Source organism: Marmota flaviventris, chromosome 2 (assembly GCF_047511675.1).
Source record: "Marmota flaviventris isolate mMarFla1 chromosome 2, mMarFla1.hap1, whole genome shotgun sequence".
Taxonomy (NCBI): domain Eukaryota; kingdom Metazoa; phylum Chordata; class Mammalia; order Rodentia; family Sciuridae; genus Marmota; species Marmota flaviventris.
Window position 1 is genome coordinate 30,073,213 of NC_092499.1, and position 13,985 is coordinate 30,087,197.

General features: G+C 39.6%; 1 protein-coding gene across 1 annotated transcript in view; it reads left to right on the plus strand.

The window, feature by feature from the left end:
* Positions 1-13,985, plus strand: part of Zfyve1 (zinc finger FYVE-type containing 1) — a 60,442-nt gene that overhangs the window by 41,895 nt on the left and 4,562 nt on the right. Inside the window, exons 5-9 of the mRNA XM_027931506.2 lie at positions 7,364-7,470; positions 9,635-9,743; positions 10,416-10,513; positions 10,600-10,717; positions 13,190-13,360. Of these exons, the coding sequence (XP_027787307.1) occupies positions 7,364-7,470; positions 9,635-9,743; positions 10,416-10,513; positions 10,600-10,717; positions 13,190-13,360 (603 nt within the window). The remainder of the gene's footprint in view (positions 1-7,363; positions 7,471-9,634; positions 9,744-10,415; positions 10,514-10,599; positions 10,718-13,189; positions 13,361-13,985) is intronic.

A 13,985-nucleotide genomic window follows, 5' to 3' on the forward strand; every position in this document is an offset into this window, starting at 1 on the left:
GGCTTTGAACTGGCCATCCTCCTGCCTCACTTTCCCGAGCTGCTGGTATTAGAGGTGTTCTCCACCATGCTGGATAGAAATGATGAAGTGCATAGTACAAGTGGGAAAAGGGGCATGGAGCTTCCACACCATCTCTGCCTAAGCTACCCTCTAGGATGTCTAGAGACATCCACATATTCAACCATCCCAAAGCTCTCCCAACTGTGTCCTTTTGGGTCTGATTTAAACATGGGCAACTGTTGAAATATAATTGGACAAAAAGGGTATGATCTAATGCTGATAGTCTAAGTGGGAAAACCCAGCAAGGCCTGTCTGTTCAGATTCTTGCCCTCTCTTGGCAGCATTCCTTTCTCCTGGGAATGGGGCAGGATTCCTCTGGAATGAAGAGGATCTTATGACCTGCTCTCAGATAAGGATAGATCAGAGGATTTGTAGGATGAAGAGAGATAAGCAAGGAAAGATTAGAGGTTCACCTTGGGGAAGAAAAATTGGAGTTTCTATAACCTTCTTGAGAAGGGAGTTATGAGCCAGGAACTGTGGTTGGAAACCAAAAAAATTATCAATATCATAAATCTTAAGTTTGGTTTTTAAATATTTTTTAAAAATTTTTATGCTGGGGATTGAACCCAAGATCTTGCACATGCTAGGCACTGTGCCACTAGCTGTAACCCCGCTCTGGTTATCTTTTTATAACACATAATGTATGCCTCATTCTTTTTAAAGCCATTAGTAGACTTTAAAAAATTATTAGCTTTATCTTATTTATGAGGATTGCGTGTGATTGATACAGCATTATTGGATTCAAAAGGGGTCCAGGGACTACTTTTCATGTTCATTATTGAACAGAAAATGTGGAATTAGAAATGTAATTGATAAGAAAGAATGGAAAGTTTGGAGTGTGTGTGTGTGTGTGTGTGTGTGTGTGTGTGTTTGTGTATTTGAGAGAGGGAGAGATCTGCAGCCACTGTTTGCCTGAGAATGGTTTCCCTGTAGTCTCCAGGGCCCAGTACCACTTTTTCTAGATGGGCTATTTCCTTCTCCTCTGCTCGGGATCCACAGTCAAGATACCTACAAAACATAACCTTCACTGAGCAGGTTAATCTGTGTATTTTTTAAAAATTTTTTAAATTTATCTTATTTATTTTTTAAATGTCACAGTGAATATTGACATCTAGAATTTTGTATTACCAAATACTTAGGCTACATATTATATTTCCTTGAAGTACATCACTGAACCACAGATGGATTTTACCACACATTGTTGTACACTATGAACTTATAGAAATAAGTAGATACCTTATAATAATATGAATAAATAAATGTGTGTAAGTAAGACAGAACCTTTATTAAGAAAAATAAAATGAAACAAAACCAAACAAACAAAAAAACTTGAAACTTAGAGAAAGTGTGCAGTGCTTTGCAGAAATAGAAATATGATATTCTTTCAAAAAAAAATCATTGGGACAAGGAGTTATTTTTTGGGAAAACTATATTATATGCTTTCTTAATAGCAGAAAAAATCATTTTCAGAAGTATTATATACTTCAATATAAAAATAAAATATAGCTGTGGATGGTATTATACATATAATCTCAATGACTTGGGAGGTAGAGGCTGAAGAACCAAAAGTTCAAAGAAAGCCTCATCAACATAGGAAGGCCATGACCACCATGAGGAAGTTTCTGTCTCAAAATAAAATAATGAGTGGCCTGGGTATATGGCTGTGGCTTAAGGGTATACCACCCCTAAATTCAATAACCCATATATATATATATATATATATATATATATATATATATATATATATATATATATCTGTCAAAAGTTACTATAACAAGGGATTTATGCTAGGTGTGCTGGCACATGCCTGCAATCCCAAAACTCTGAAGACTGAGGCAGGAGGATTGTGAGTTCAATGCCAGCCACCACAAAAAGAGTCACTAAAAAACTCAGTGAGACCCTGTCACTAAATAATATATAAAATAATCCTGGAAATGTGATTCATTTGTCAGTTAACCCTGTATTCAATCCCCAGCATGAATAAAAGGGATTTATACTGAAAATGTCATAGTACTTGCCTCTAATGCCAACTATTTGGAAGACTAAAGCAGAAAGGTTAAAATTTTAAGGTCAGCTTGGGTCACTTTCCAACAACATGTTTCTATATAAGGTTTTTAAAAAATGCCTGGGAATGTTGATGAATGAAATGGCAACTTTGTTTTAAATCTCAAGAACCACAAAATAGAGCAGTTATTTATTTTCAAAAAGTTACACAAATATGTTAAAAATTTATAAATTGGGCAACATTAAAAAATAATTTTTTTTTTCATTAAGCGGTACAAAGATGAGCTAGGGTTCTGGATCAGTAGCAGATCACTCACCTGGCACATGTGAGGCCCTTGGTTCCATCCTCAGCACCACATATCAATAAATAAATAACATAAGAGTATTATGTCCAGCCACAACTAAAATAATAAAATAATTTTAAGAAAAGGTATAAAGAGAAGTGACAAAGTGGGAGAACTAATGACCTCACATAAAGTTAAGAATATTTAATAAAAAAGGAAATGACACTTTTGGTAGGAGAAATGTTCAAAAATTAAAACCTGTTAACATCTTAACAAATTAGAAAAATCCAAACTAACATCTGATGCCAAAAAAATTACACAGTATTGATGAGGACAAGAAACAAATTCTCTTGAATTAGAGAAAGAATGTAAATTGCTATTATCTTTTGTGTAAAGTGTTTATTTAATATATATGATACTCCTCAAACAGTAGAAAAGCCTATATAAAATACTGGGCTTTTGAACCCTGATAATATATAGTTACATGATAGCATAAGGCTACAGCTATGTTAGTCCATGCAGTTGAAACCAGAAAAATAGGTGCAAAGAGGAAGTACATTCAAAATGAAATAAATACAATAGTTTGAAAAAATTGCTTTCTTGAAATCAGTCATATTTTTAGTTTCATTGAAGTGGCACCTGCTTTCTCCATAGAAGTTTTAACTGGGCTTCTCCAGAAATCTTCACCATGGCTGATTTTTGGACTGTTACCAAATAGTCTCTACAAAAGAGTTCAATGCAGATAACTTCCAATTTTCATGTTGCCCTGTTTTAACTGGCCACTGGCTGGGAAGAAATCAGCACTCTAGGTACTGGACACCCACTTACTAGTTTCTCACAAACATGTATCCAGTAGAGTAGTTTGTAAAAAATGTGTAAATAAGGCCTCTTAGCGCCTAGCTGGTGCTTCACACAGATGTTTACATTTCTAAGATAAAAAAAGTTACCAATTGGGCTCCTTGGTAATAGCTGGCAGGGGGAGGAAAGAAAGGGGAGAAGAATCTCTCCTCAGGTGCTATCCATGAAGGGTAAACTTGCCCAGAACAGTGAAAGAAAAAAAAAAAAAACTGCTTTTATGTGAACTTCTGCAGACTGTGAGTTTCTGAGCACATCCAATTATATGCTGAGTATAAAACTTTGAAACTACCCAAACTTGGGGTTCAGGGGATTGATTGATTATAGCAAAAGCTATGCCCTCTGAATCTGGCTGCAGCCAAATAAAAGTGTTTCCTGCTATCTTCTATGACTTGCTTCGTTTGTCCCATTTCCTGGCTTTCAGGATGCTTCGTGTTCCCCATGTAGTTTTTTTTCAGCTCCAGTGTAGCACAGAAACCTGGAAGCATAAAAATGGATTCAATGAATGGCAGGCTCCAGAAACAAAAGGGGTTAATCTGTTTAAAGGAAAGATGCTCAAGTCCCAGTTGTATAGGGGAATTAATATTGAATAAACTGTGGTTGTCAGTACTTATAGTTCTGAATAACTGGGAAAACTTTTAAAATTGAGTTCCTATAGGTTTCATGTAATATCTTCTTTAGTCTCTGATCACTAAAAGTAGAAATACTGACTTTCCAATTCCTTCAGATCGGGAAACATCTATTAAGTATTTATAAAATTGTGATGTTTGTTGCAGGTGGCATCATAGAGAAGAAATGTCATTTTGAATTAGGAATTTGACTGCTATCCCTTGATAACTGGAGCTAACCTTTATAGGTACAATAGAAAGAGGCATACTGTTGCCAGGGCAACTGAAGTTCAAGATCATCTGGTCTCCAGGCAACCTTTTCTAGACTTGCCTCAAATATTTTCCCAGGCACTCTAAGGAGAGGCCCTTCCCTGCTTTCCCCTTCCAGCTTTGGGACCTCAGGGAGAGCCCAAGAAACACCATGGAATGATGTGAGATTTGGACTTTTTTTTTTTTTCTGTGGTGCTGGGAATTGAATCCAGGGTCTCATGTATGCACTCCACCACTGAGGTATATCCCCACCCCTAAGTTTGGCATTGAACTGGCAAAATATATGGATCAAGTGTTAGGTACCTACTTTAAATTGAAAAGAAAAATCAGATTATAGAAAAATGTGGGCAGGGGCCTAGGGTTGTGGCTCAGCAGTACAGCACTCGTCTCCCACGCGCAGGACACTGGGTTCGATCCTCGGCACCGCATAAAAAAATATGAAATAAAGGTATTGTGTCCAACTACAACTATAAAATAAAAATATTAATAAAAAATAAAAATAAAAATGTGGGCAGTTTCTCCCTATCCTTGTGTCTGAAACTCTGACATCAAATTTCAGCAGTTACTATTATATTCTCAGTGCTTTTAATTCTTGTAAGGCTTTCTGAAGCTTACTAAAGCTTGATTCATTATTATCAGTGTGTGACTTGTAAAAGAAGTGACATACTTGTGCTCTTACCCAGTATGTGAGAGGGTAGGTGACCAATGTCTGAAGGATAAGGCTGCTTTGTCTAAGAGCTTTTCTCTTTCCAACATCATAAGGGATTACTGTTGCCTTGGGCAACATAAAGCAACAGTTACTAGGGCAGAGAATGATGGTAGTTCTAAGGGCATAAGTACCATGGGAAATTCTGCTGTGGATTGTTTCATGCCAAGCCTTGAGATACTTAAAAATGTACTGGGTGTGGTGATGTGTACTTGTAATCCCAGCTACTTGAAAGGCTGAGACCTTGGCAATTTAGTGAGACCTTGTCTCTCAAAAAAATAAAAAGAGCAGGAGATGTGACTCAGAGTGCCTCTAGGTTTAGTCCCCAGTATCACTAAATAAATAAAATTGAATTAAGATAAAAAATAAAAAAGGGCTGGGTTGTTGCTTAGTGGCAGAGCACTTGCCTAGCATGCTTGAAGCCCTGGGTGGAATCACCAGTTTTGGGGATGGCTAGTTAGGGAGTAGTTAGCCTTAAACTTAGAAGTGTCTATGGGAATGGGATGAAGCCTGGGACCAGGAAGGAAGAACAGTAGTTGGTTTGCAAGTGGGGCTTGGTGCCAGGCCACTTCATTCTAAAGGTCCGAATTGAGTGTCTGTGGAGACCAAAGCTAGGATTTGGAGGAGGGTACAAAAGTAGGGAACTTCTTTCATAGCATTTATGATCTATTTTGGAGGTAAAAATACATGTAATAGACCCATACCTTGCACTACTTACTGTCTATATCTAGTTTGGGAGTGGAGTACCAAGGGGCTTCAGAAAGGGCAGAGGAATATTGTTTTCAGTGGTTGGGAAGGGTTTATTGGAAGAGGTAGGATCAAAATAATTCCTAAAGGATGGGTCTCATTTACAAGTAGGAGAGAAGAGAACCATGTGTGGAAGAAGGTGAAGCCCTGCTTCTCATTTATTCTCATTATTCATTAATTTATTCATATTCTCTTAAAATCTTTACTTTTACTAAGGTATTCCTCACAAAATTATACCCAAGGAGGATATGAGTTAATATTCATTATTATTTGTGAGACCATTTTTTCTTAATCTCAATCAAGGATTGCAACTTGGTCAGCTATCACTAGCAGATGGTGTTTAATGGGCCTGCCCATTTTTCTTTGTGAATCCTGAATTTAAATGCCCTTGGGTGAGTCATGGGCCACTACTCTTGTGAAGACAAGAGTAGACCTGACTGGACTCAGCATTGATAGCATGTGCCTCTGTTAGCACTGAAGTTTGCAACTCTTGGTATTAAGACTTCATTGAAAATAGAAAAAGGAAACTTTTTTATTTTTTGTAGTACTCAGAGCACTCTACTACTGAGCTACCTCCTCAGCCCTTTTTATTTTGAGATAGGGTCTTGCTAAGTTGCTAAGGATGGTCTTGAACTTACAGTCTTCCTGCCTCAGCTTCGCAAGTCACTGGGATTGCAGGTGTGTTTCACTATAGCCAGCTGAAAAGGAATCTTAAATAAGTTCTCATTAAGTGGGAATTCTTCTGAGCTTGAGTTTAATATCTAATCTTCCCCTTTCCCAAATTTCATCTTAAAATTTCTTCTGCCCCTTTTTAAAAAAATATATATATATATTTTAAGTTGTAGTTGGACACAATACCTTTATTTTATTTATTAATTTTTTTATGTGGTGCTGAGCATCAAACCCAGTGCCCCGCGCTTGCTACTCGCAAACGCTCTACCGCTGAGCCACAACCCCAGCCCCTCTTCGCCCTTTTCATTAAAGGAAGTAACATCTCGTCCTTTTGTTTTCAGCTACTTTCCCTTCTCTTCCCCTGAATCGTGTCTGGCTGTCTCAGACTGGGGGACTACAGAAACTCTGAACAGAATCCACTGGATAATTTTTAAAGCCTAGAAGGCCCATTGCAATAATTAGTTTGAAGAATTCTTTGAATATAAAGTAATGAATGACAACAGAGGATTAAAAATGGATTCCACCTTTCAACATAAAATTTTATTTGCTTCTCAAATACTTTATCTTTCTTTTTGGCATTTACTTTGGCTATTTGCCATTTGGTAGGCTAGTAGAGTTGATAAATAACTGTGAAACGCTATAATAATTCTTCCTTGTTTTTTGGCCAGGGATATGTTATTATCTACATTGGGATAGTTCTACTGTCTAGTGAACTCCAAGTGGACATCTGTGGTTGGAACTGAACCCAGCTCACTTCTTGGCTTTCTGGAGCCATTCTCTTTGAGTCTGTCCTCTTGAGCCTCAGTGTTTTCTCCAGCTTCCTAAAAGATGATAGTCAATATTTGTATGGTCTTGAATAAAATACTGAGTGTGTGAGGTAGTTTATAACCTCCCAGCAGTTAGGAGAGAACATAACTCTGCATACTTTTTACCTCTTAGGCAATGGGCCATCACAAATGGGTTCTTTCCAAGGTTTCCTGTGTTGAGGACTGTACAGGTTGGGTCAAGGTTGAGGGTAAAGAGCAGCAGTTACTGTGTTTCCTCCTTGCCTGTGGTCCTGGTAAGAAATATGCTAGCAGTAAAAGGCAGGAAGAGGAAGGGCCAAAGCACAGGCTCTCTGCTGAGGACCTTCATGTGTCACCTTCCCTCCTTGGCAGGCACTGAGTGACCGTTTCAGCGGTGAGATCCCTGATGACCAGATGGCGCACAGCTCCTTTTTTCCAGATGAGTACTTCACCTGCTCCTCCTTGTGCCTCAGCTGTGGGTAAGTGAGGCCAGTCCCGCTCCGCCTCCAGGTACTAGAGGATTAGAGTAGTCATTCACTTGAGTGTATGTGCCAGTCACCTGGGGTCTTTCTAAATTTCAGTTTCTGATTAAAATCATCCAGGGCAAGGCCCAAGATGGTGCATTTCCAACAAGTTTCCAGGTGATCATGATGAGTCACACTTTGAGATAGCAAGAGCTTCAAGGGTACATAGTTATGAAGGTTTCTCTGAAGATTCTAAACTGGTGTAGATGTGAAGTTAACTGGTTTCTGTTTTGGGCAGTTTTTATGACAGAAGATTTGGGGTTCTGTGCTTTTCTCTGTGTCTTTTTTTTTTTTTTTTGAGAGAGAGAATTCTTTAATATTCATTTTCTAGTTTTCGGTGGACACAACATCTTTGTTTGTATGTGGTGCTGAGGATCGAACCCGGGCCGCACGCATGCCAGGCGAGCGCGCTACCGCTTGAGCCACATCCCCAGCCCCTTCTCTGTGTCTTTAACCAGGGCTTTCAATCATTTATTTATAGGTTGCTATTTATTAAACTAATATGTGAGTAACCTCCCTGCCCATGCCCAAGCCATGTGCAAAACCTTGTGATATATATTTAACCTAGCTGATTCTTTTCATTGTGAGGGCAAATGATTAGAACATACTAGAATTTTCTAGGGAGCTTTCAAAATTATTTAGGCCGGGGCCCCACCACTGGGAATTCTCATTTATTGGATCTGGGGTAAGATCTCCGGATTGATGTATTTAGAAGACTCATTGGATGATTCAAAGGTATAGCTTAATCTGAGAGCACTGAGTTAGGGCAGTGCTTCTCAAATTTCAACCTGCATATCTATTACCTTAAGCTGATAAAATATTGTTTCTGAACCTGCAGGTCTGGGTGGGACCCAAGATTCTTCTGCATCAGGAACAAGGGCCAGGTCATTGCCTGTGTAGCTGGTCCATGGGCCCTTCTTTGTTACTGAGGGATTAGAACAGTGCTCCTCAAGCTTTAGTATGCATCTGAAAAACCTGAAAACTGTGTTAAAACAGATTGTTGGGCCCTTTTCCCCACAGTTTGATTCAGTAGGTCAGAGGTAGGACCTGGGAATTTGGATTTTAATAAATTCCTAGGTGATGCTGCTGTTGCTCTTTGGACCTACATCTGAAGATCGATGTATTAATTGAACTTGTTGATGGCTATTAAATCACAGACTGGGTGCCTTGTCTGATCAACCCCAGGGGATTGAACCTAGTGTGTCTAGGTCAGAATGCAGTCTCCATGTCCTATAGATATTCCCCAAGTTCCCTTCATCATGGACTTAGCTCATATCAGGATCACTGCCCATGTTGCCAACATTTGCCTGTCTACAGGCAGAGACCTGAGCCCAGTTCTGTATTGGTCTTTTGGCTACCTGCTGTGGTACTGAACCACCTCTGACCTGGGTAAAAAGGTCTTGGCTCTTGGATTATACAGTGGAGGCTAAAGAGAGCCAAGAATTATCTTGGAGAGTTCAGTTTGGGATGGGAAAAGGAATGTTAGTTGCCATATTACTTACCTTCCTTTCTGTTCTCCCTGTGAACCCAGCATGAGGGGCTTCAGCACTTCTGGATCATCACTTTTCCATTCTGAGCCTCACTGGGTTTCCAGAATTTTCTGTTTTATTACAGCAAAATTCCAAAGTCCTGACCTCTGTTTTTGCCTTGTCAGGATGACAGAACTCACTGTCATTTGGAAGTTTTTCTTGTTTGGCTTAAGCCTCCCCTTAACGCATTGCCAACTTTTGGGGGTTGGCTTGCATTTTGCATCTTGGCAGCCTGTTCTGGTTTAACTTTCCATTTCACCCTTTCTGGATTTTTAGTTTCTTGAGAGCCATGCAGGTTTCATCTTTGGTTAAGTTGGTGTCTTCTGGCTCCTCCATTCCTGTTGGGACAAGGTCTGTTTTTGCAAGAAGAAACTCTTTTTTCCCCATACAAGGGAGATGCTTGCTCTATCTCTGTCACACTGTTGATTGTAAGTGTAACAGAGGGGCCTCTGGATTTCCAGGGTCAGCTGCCCTCTGAGTCCCAGTAACAAAGATCTGCTTTTAGCCCTGTGCCTGGCTAGGGTTGGCCTTTCTCTAAGTGGCGCTGGCTCCTTTTGCTCTCTCATTGACTGTTTTGGGGTTTCCCTCAGGGTTGGATGTAAGAACAGCATGAATCATGGGAAGGAAGGAGTGCCTCACGAAGCCAAGAGCCGTTGCAGGTATTCTCACCAGTATGACAACCGAGTTTATACCTGCAAGGTGAGTTCTCAAAGCGTTTCCTTGCTCCAGCAGCAGGCTTGCTTGCATGCCTTCTCCTTTGGAAAGATTGGCTTGGGGCTGCCCTTTGCTGCATCCTGAAGTGTTCGATATTCAAATTGAATACCTTTGGAACTTTTCCCCAGCTGTATTCAAAAGAATACATGTCTTTATGGCTTTATTTATTTATTTATTTGTTTATTATGTATGTTTATTTATTGATTTTTTTTTTTTTTTGGTACTGAGGATTGAATCCAGGGGTGCTTTACCACCAAGCCACATCCCCAGCCCTTTTTATTTTTTAGAGACAGGGTCTTGCTGAGTTGTTTAAGGCCTCACTAAGTTGCTGAGGCTGGCCTTGAAGATTTGATCCTCCTGTGTCAGCCTCCTGAGTCACTGGGATAATAGGCATGTGCGACTGCATCCAGCTAAATTAGTTTTGATGTATGTCTCCTTTCTGTGATAAGTGTGTAATTTAGAGCCCAGGTTTTAGACCTGGGATGGGTACACATTTTATTATCTCTCAGAGCACTGGCTTCTTTAGAGAAACAAATCTTCTTAGGTGCTAAGTGGGGTGTGAAACCCTCAACCAGTATGGTTGCGGGGAGTGGGGAAGTGAAGAGGGCATGGGGCTGGTGTACCTAGAATAAGCTTGCAGAGTACTCCATGTTGCAGGCCTGCTATGAGAGAGGCAAGGAAGTCAGTGTAGTGCCCAAAACATCTGCCTCCACCGACTCTCCTTGGATGGGTCTCGCAAAATATGCCTGGTCTGGGTGAGTTTAAACAACGTAACTAAAGGTTTGTTGGTGTTTGTCTCCCAAGGGCCTGAGTGGATAATACTTTATCCTCCTCCTCCTAGATATGTGATCGAGTGTCCTAACTGTGGCGTGGTCTATCGTAGCCGGCAGTACTGGTTTGGGAACCAAGATCCTGTGGATACAGTGGTGCGGACAGAGATTGTGCATGTGTGGCCTGGAGTAAGAACTCTTACATTGATTTTTTTCCTCCTTTCTTTTGTTTTGTTCAGTTATTCATGTGTAGGAAGAAGTGGAGCTTGTTTAGAAGGAAGGTTAGCCATGAATTTCAAAACATGAGTGCTGTAGAAAGGCAAGATCTGGAAGCCTTTCCTGTTACAGCTATTGAATTGTTTTTATTTCTTCTTGCATAAATGGTAGGAGCACAACTTTAAGTGAAGTAAGCTAAAAATTAATCTGTCATTGTCCTTTAGCAAATACAGCTTTATTTTCTAATGTTCTCACTCATTTTCTATATGCAGATGTTTTTATAGATGCAGTCATTTTTTTTTTTTTTTTGCTTGCTTATTTATTTATTTAGAGACAGAAACTTTCTGTGTTGCTTGTCTTTGTCTGAGACTCGTAGACTCAAGCAATTTTCCTGTTTCGGCCTCCTGAGTTATAATAGCTAGGACTATAGGCACGTGTCACTATGCCCAGCCTGATTGTGATTTAAATGCCATTTTTCTCATGATAGAATTCATTTTGTCCAAGACTGTAGTCGGGATTTATCATTCCCTTATTTTTGGACATTTATGTTTTTTTAATGAATTTTTTATGAGCAATAAAAATGTTTTAGTGACCATCTTTATGTAAGAAAATAATTTCTTTGTTCTGGGAAATTTTCTTGAAGGATATGCTAGGAAGTAGAATTTTTGTAGACCTTTATTTACTTTATTTACTGTTTTTAATTTGACATTGAATGCAAGGTTTTGGAAAAACAGACCTGTTTAGGAGGCAGTGATTTGGTACTTTCATTCCATCAAATCACTGTTCACATCTGGATGTAGTGTATGCCTATAGTCCTAGCTACTTGGGATGATTACTTGGACCTGGGGTTTAAGGTCAACCTGGGCAACTTGGTGAGATCTTGTCTCCTCCCACTCCTCACTGCCCCCTCCCCCCAAAAAAAAGGAAAAAGGAAAAAGTGAAAAGTCACTATTCACACTTGGAATTATTCATAAATCATAACAAATCCTACACCTTTTCCCTTCATGGAAAAAGACAAGTGGTTTTCTCAAAAAGGAATTATTTCACTCTGTTGTCCCCTTGAGGTATAATTTCTACTGACTTGCTGTCTATATTAGTCACATTTCCTTATCTGGCAAATACCTGAGATAATCAACTTCTAAAGAAGAAAGTTTTGCTCTGGTTCAGTATCAGTCCCTGATCACTTGGCCCTATTGCTTTGGGCCTGTGGCAATACAGTACATTGTGATGGGAAATTCCCATTTATCTCATGGCCAGGAATCCAAAGAGAAAGAAACCTAAAACCTCACATTGGGCCCCACCTCTTAAAGTTCCTACCACCTTCCAATAAAACCATCCTTTAACACATGGGCCGTTGGGGAACATTCCAGAGTTAAAATAGCCCATTTCTACCTGCCAATCCACCTTTAGCTTTTCCTGATTTCTACAGTTACATGAAATTGAGAATTTCCTTATTTTCCTTTACTCCCCACCCCCAATTTCTGTGCCCACTGAAATTTGTTATTGTTGTGTAGTTTTCTTTATGGAGCCCACATCCTTGGCCAGATGAGTTTTTTTTTTTTTTAAATACACAACAGCAGAATGTATTACAATTCTTATTATACATATAGAGCACAATTTTTCATATCTTTGTATAAAGTATGTTCACGCCAATTCATGTCTTTATACATGTACTTTTTTTTGCATTACAATTCTTATTACACATATATACCACAATTTTTCATATCTGTTTGTATATTAAATAGGTTGACACTCAATTCGAGTCTTCATACATGTACTTTGGATAATGATGTCCATCACATTCCACCATCCTTGCTAATCCCCTGCTGGCCAGATGGTTTTGATGACCAAGGCTATGCTATCCTAAGGATTTAATATGACCTAAAAGTGAGGAAGTAAAATCATGAGATAGTTTCTATTCCAGGAAAACAATAATATAGTAAATTTACTCTTAGGCTGCTTCTCTCATAATCTTTGGGATTAGGAGAATACATTGCTTTTTATGTGTCTGCTCATTGATTGTTTTAACATAGGTTGTACAGTACAGTGTGCCCAAAACTGTTCTGGATGCTAGCAGGGAGTCAACATACATAATAGATATTGCACTTACACAGAAATAGGATTTCTAGAGGTAGGTAGGTGTTAGCGGTTAGAGAGGAAGGATTCCTAACTGAGCCTGGGTTGAGATGCTTCATGGACAAAGTGTCGCCTCCTATACCGAAGGGATAAAATAAGTCCTGAGTTAAAACAGCTGCACATCAAGTCTTATGGTCAATACAACAAGAATAAATCAGTGCCATTGGGTGCAGCATTGCCTAGAAGCCATAGATTCTCCATTTTTCCATGCCAAGGAGTTTGTAGTTCTGGTTGGCACCAGGGACCCTTCCCTTCTTCCTTGTAGTTCCTTCACTCAGAGCATGACGGGATCCTGCATTTTCATTCCAGACTGATGGGTTTCTGAAGGACAACAACAATGCTGCCCAGCGCTTGTTGGACGGGATGAACTTCATGGCTCAGTCTGTGTCTGAGCTAAGTCTTGGGCCCACCAAAGCTGTGACTTCCTGGCTGACAGACCAGATTGCCCCTGCCTACTGGAGGCCCAATTCCCAAATCCTGGTATGGTGTGACAGGATGCCCCTTCATCCCCGGTACAGCCCATCCTTCCTCCACTGCTTGGTCCAGGACTAAGCTGGTTCTGTGAACTAGGTGCAGTTCCCCCCAGTGTAGTTATCTCAAAGGGTATTGGAACGGGTAGGAACTTTGAGGCAGTTTCTCCTTAGATTACCAATTTCCTTTTGTGTTGTTACGCAAATATTTTCTTTTTTTATTGGTGCATTATGATTATACTTAATAATGGGATTTGTTGCTAAATATTTACACATACACATAATTTGGTCAGTTTCATTCCCCAATATCTGCAAGTCTTTTCTTTGTGGTGGGTTATAGTTTCTTTACCTGTGAGAGTCAGTTAATATTGCTCAGATGTTTGAGGCCATAGATACAGAATCTGGAGAAAGAAGCCTTTTAAAGGTCTTTGAGGGTCATCTTGGCTTGATACATAAATCACTAGGACACTCACAGCCAGAGAGCACAGAGCTTCAGTTCATTTATCTTCTTACAGGAAATACTCCCATCCTTTCTATGTTCAGATAACTAGTATTACTGGATAATTTGGGTCCTGACTGAGAAACAACCTACCTCCCTGATTTGCTCCCACCTCCCCTATCTTGTGTCAACTGAC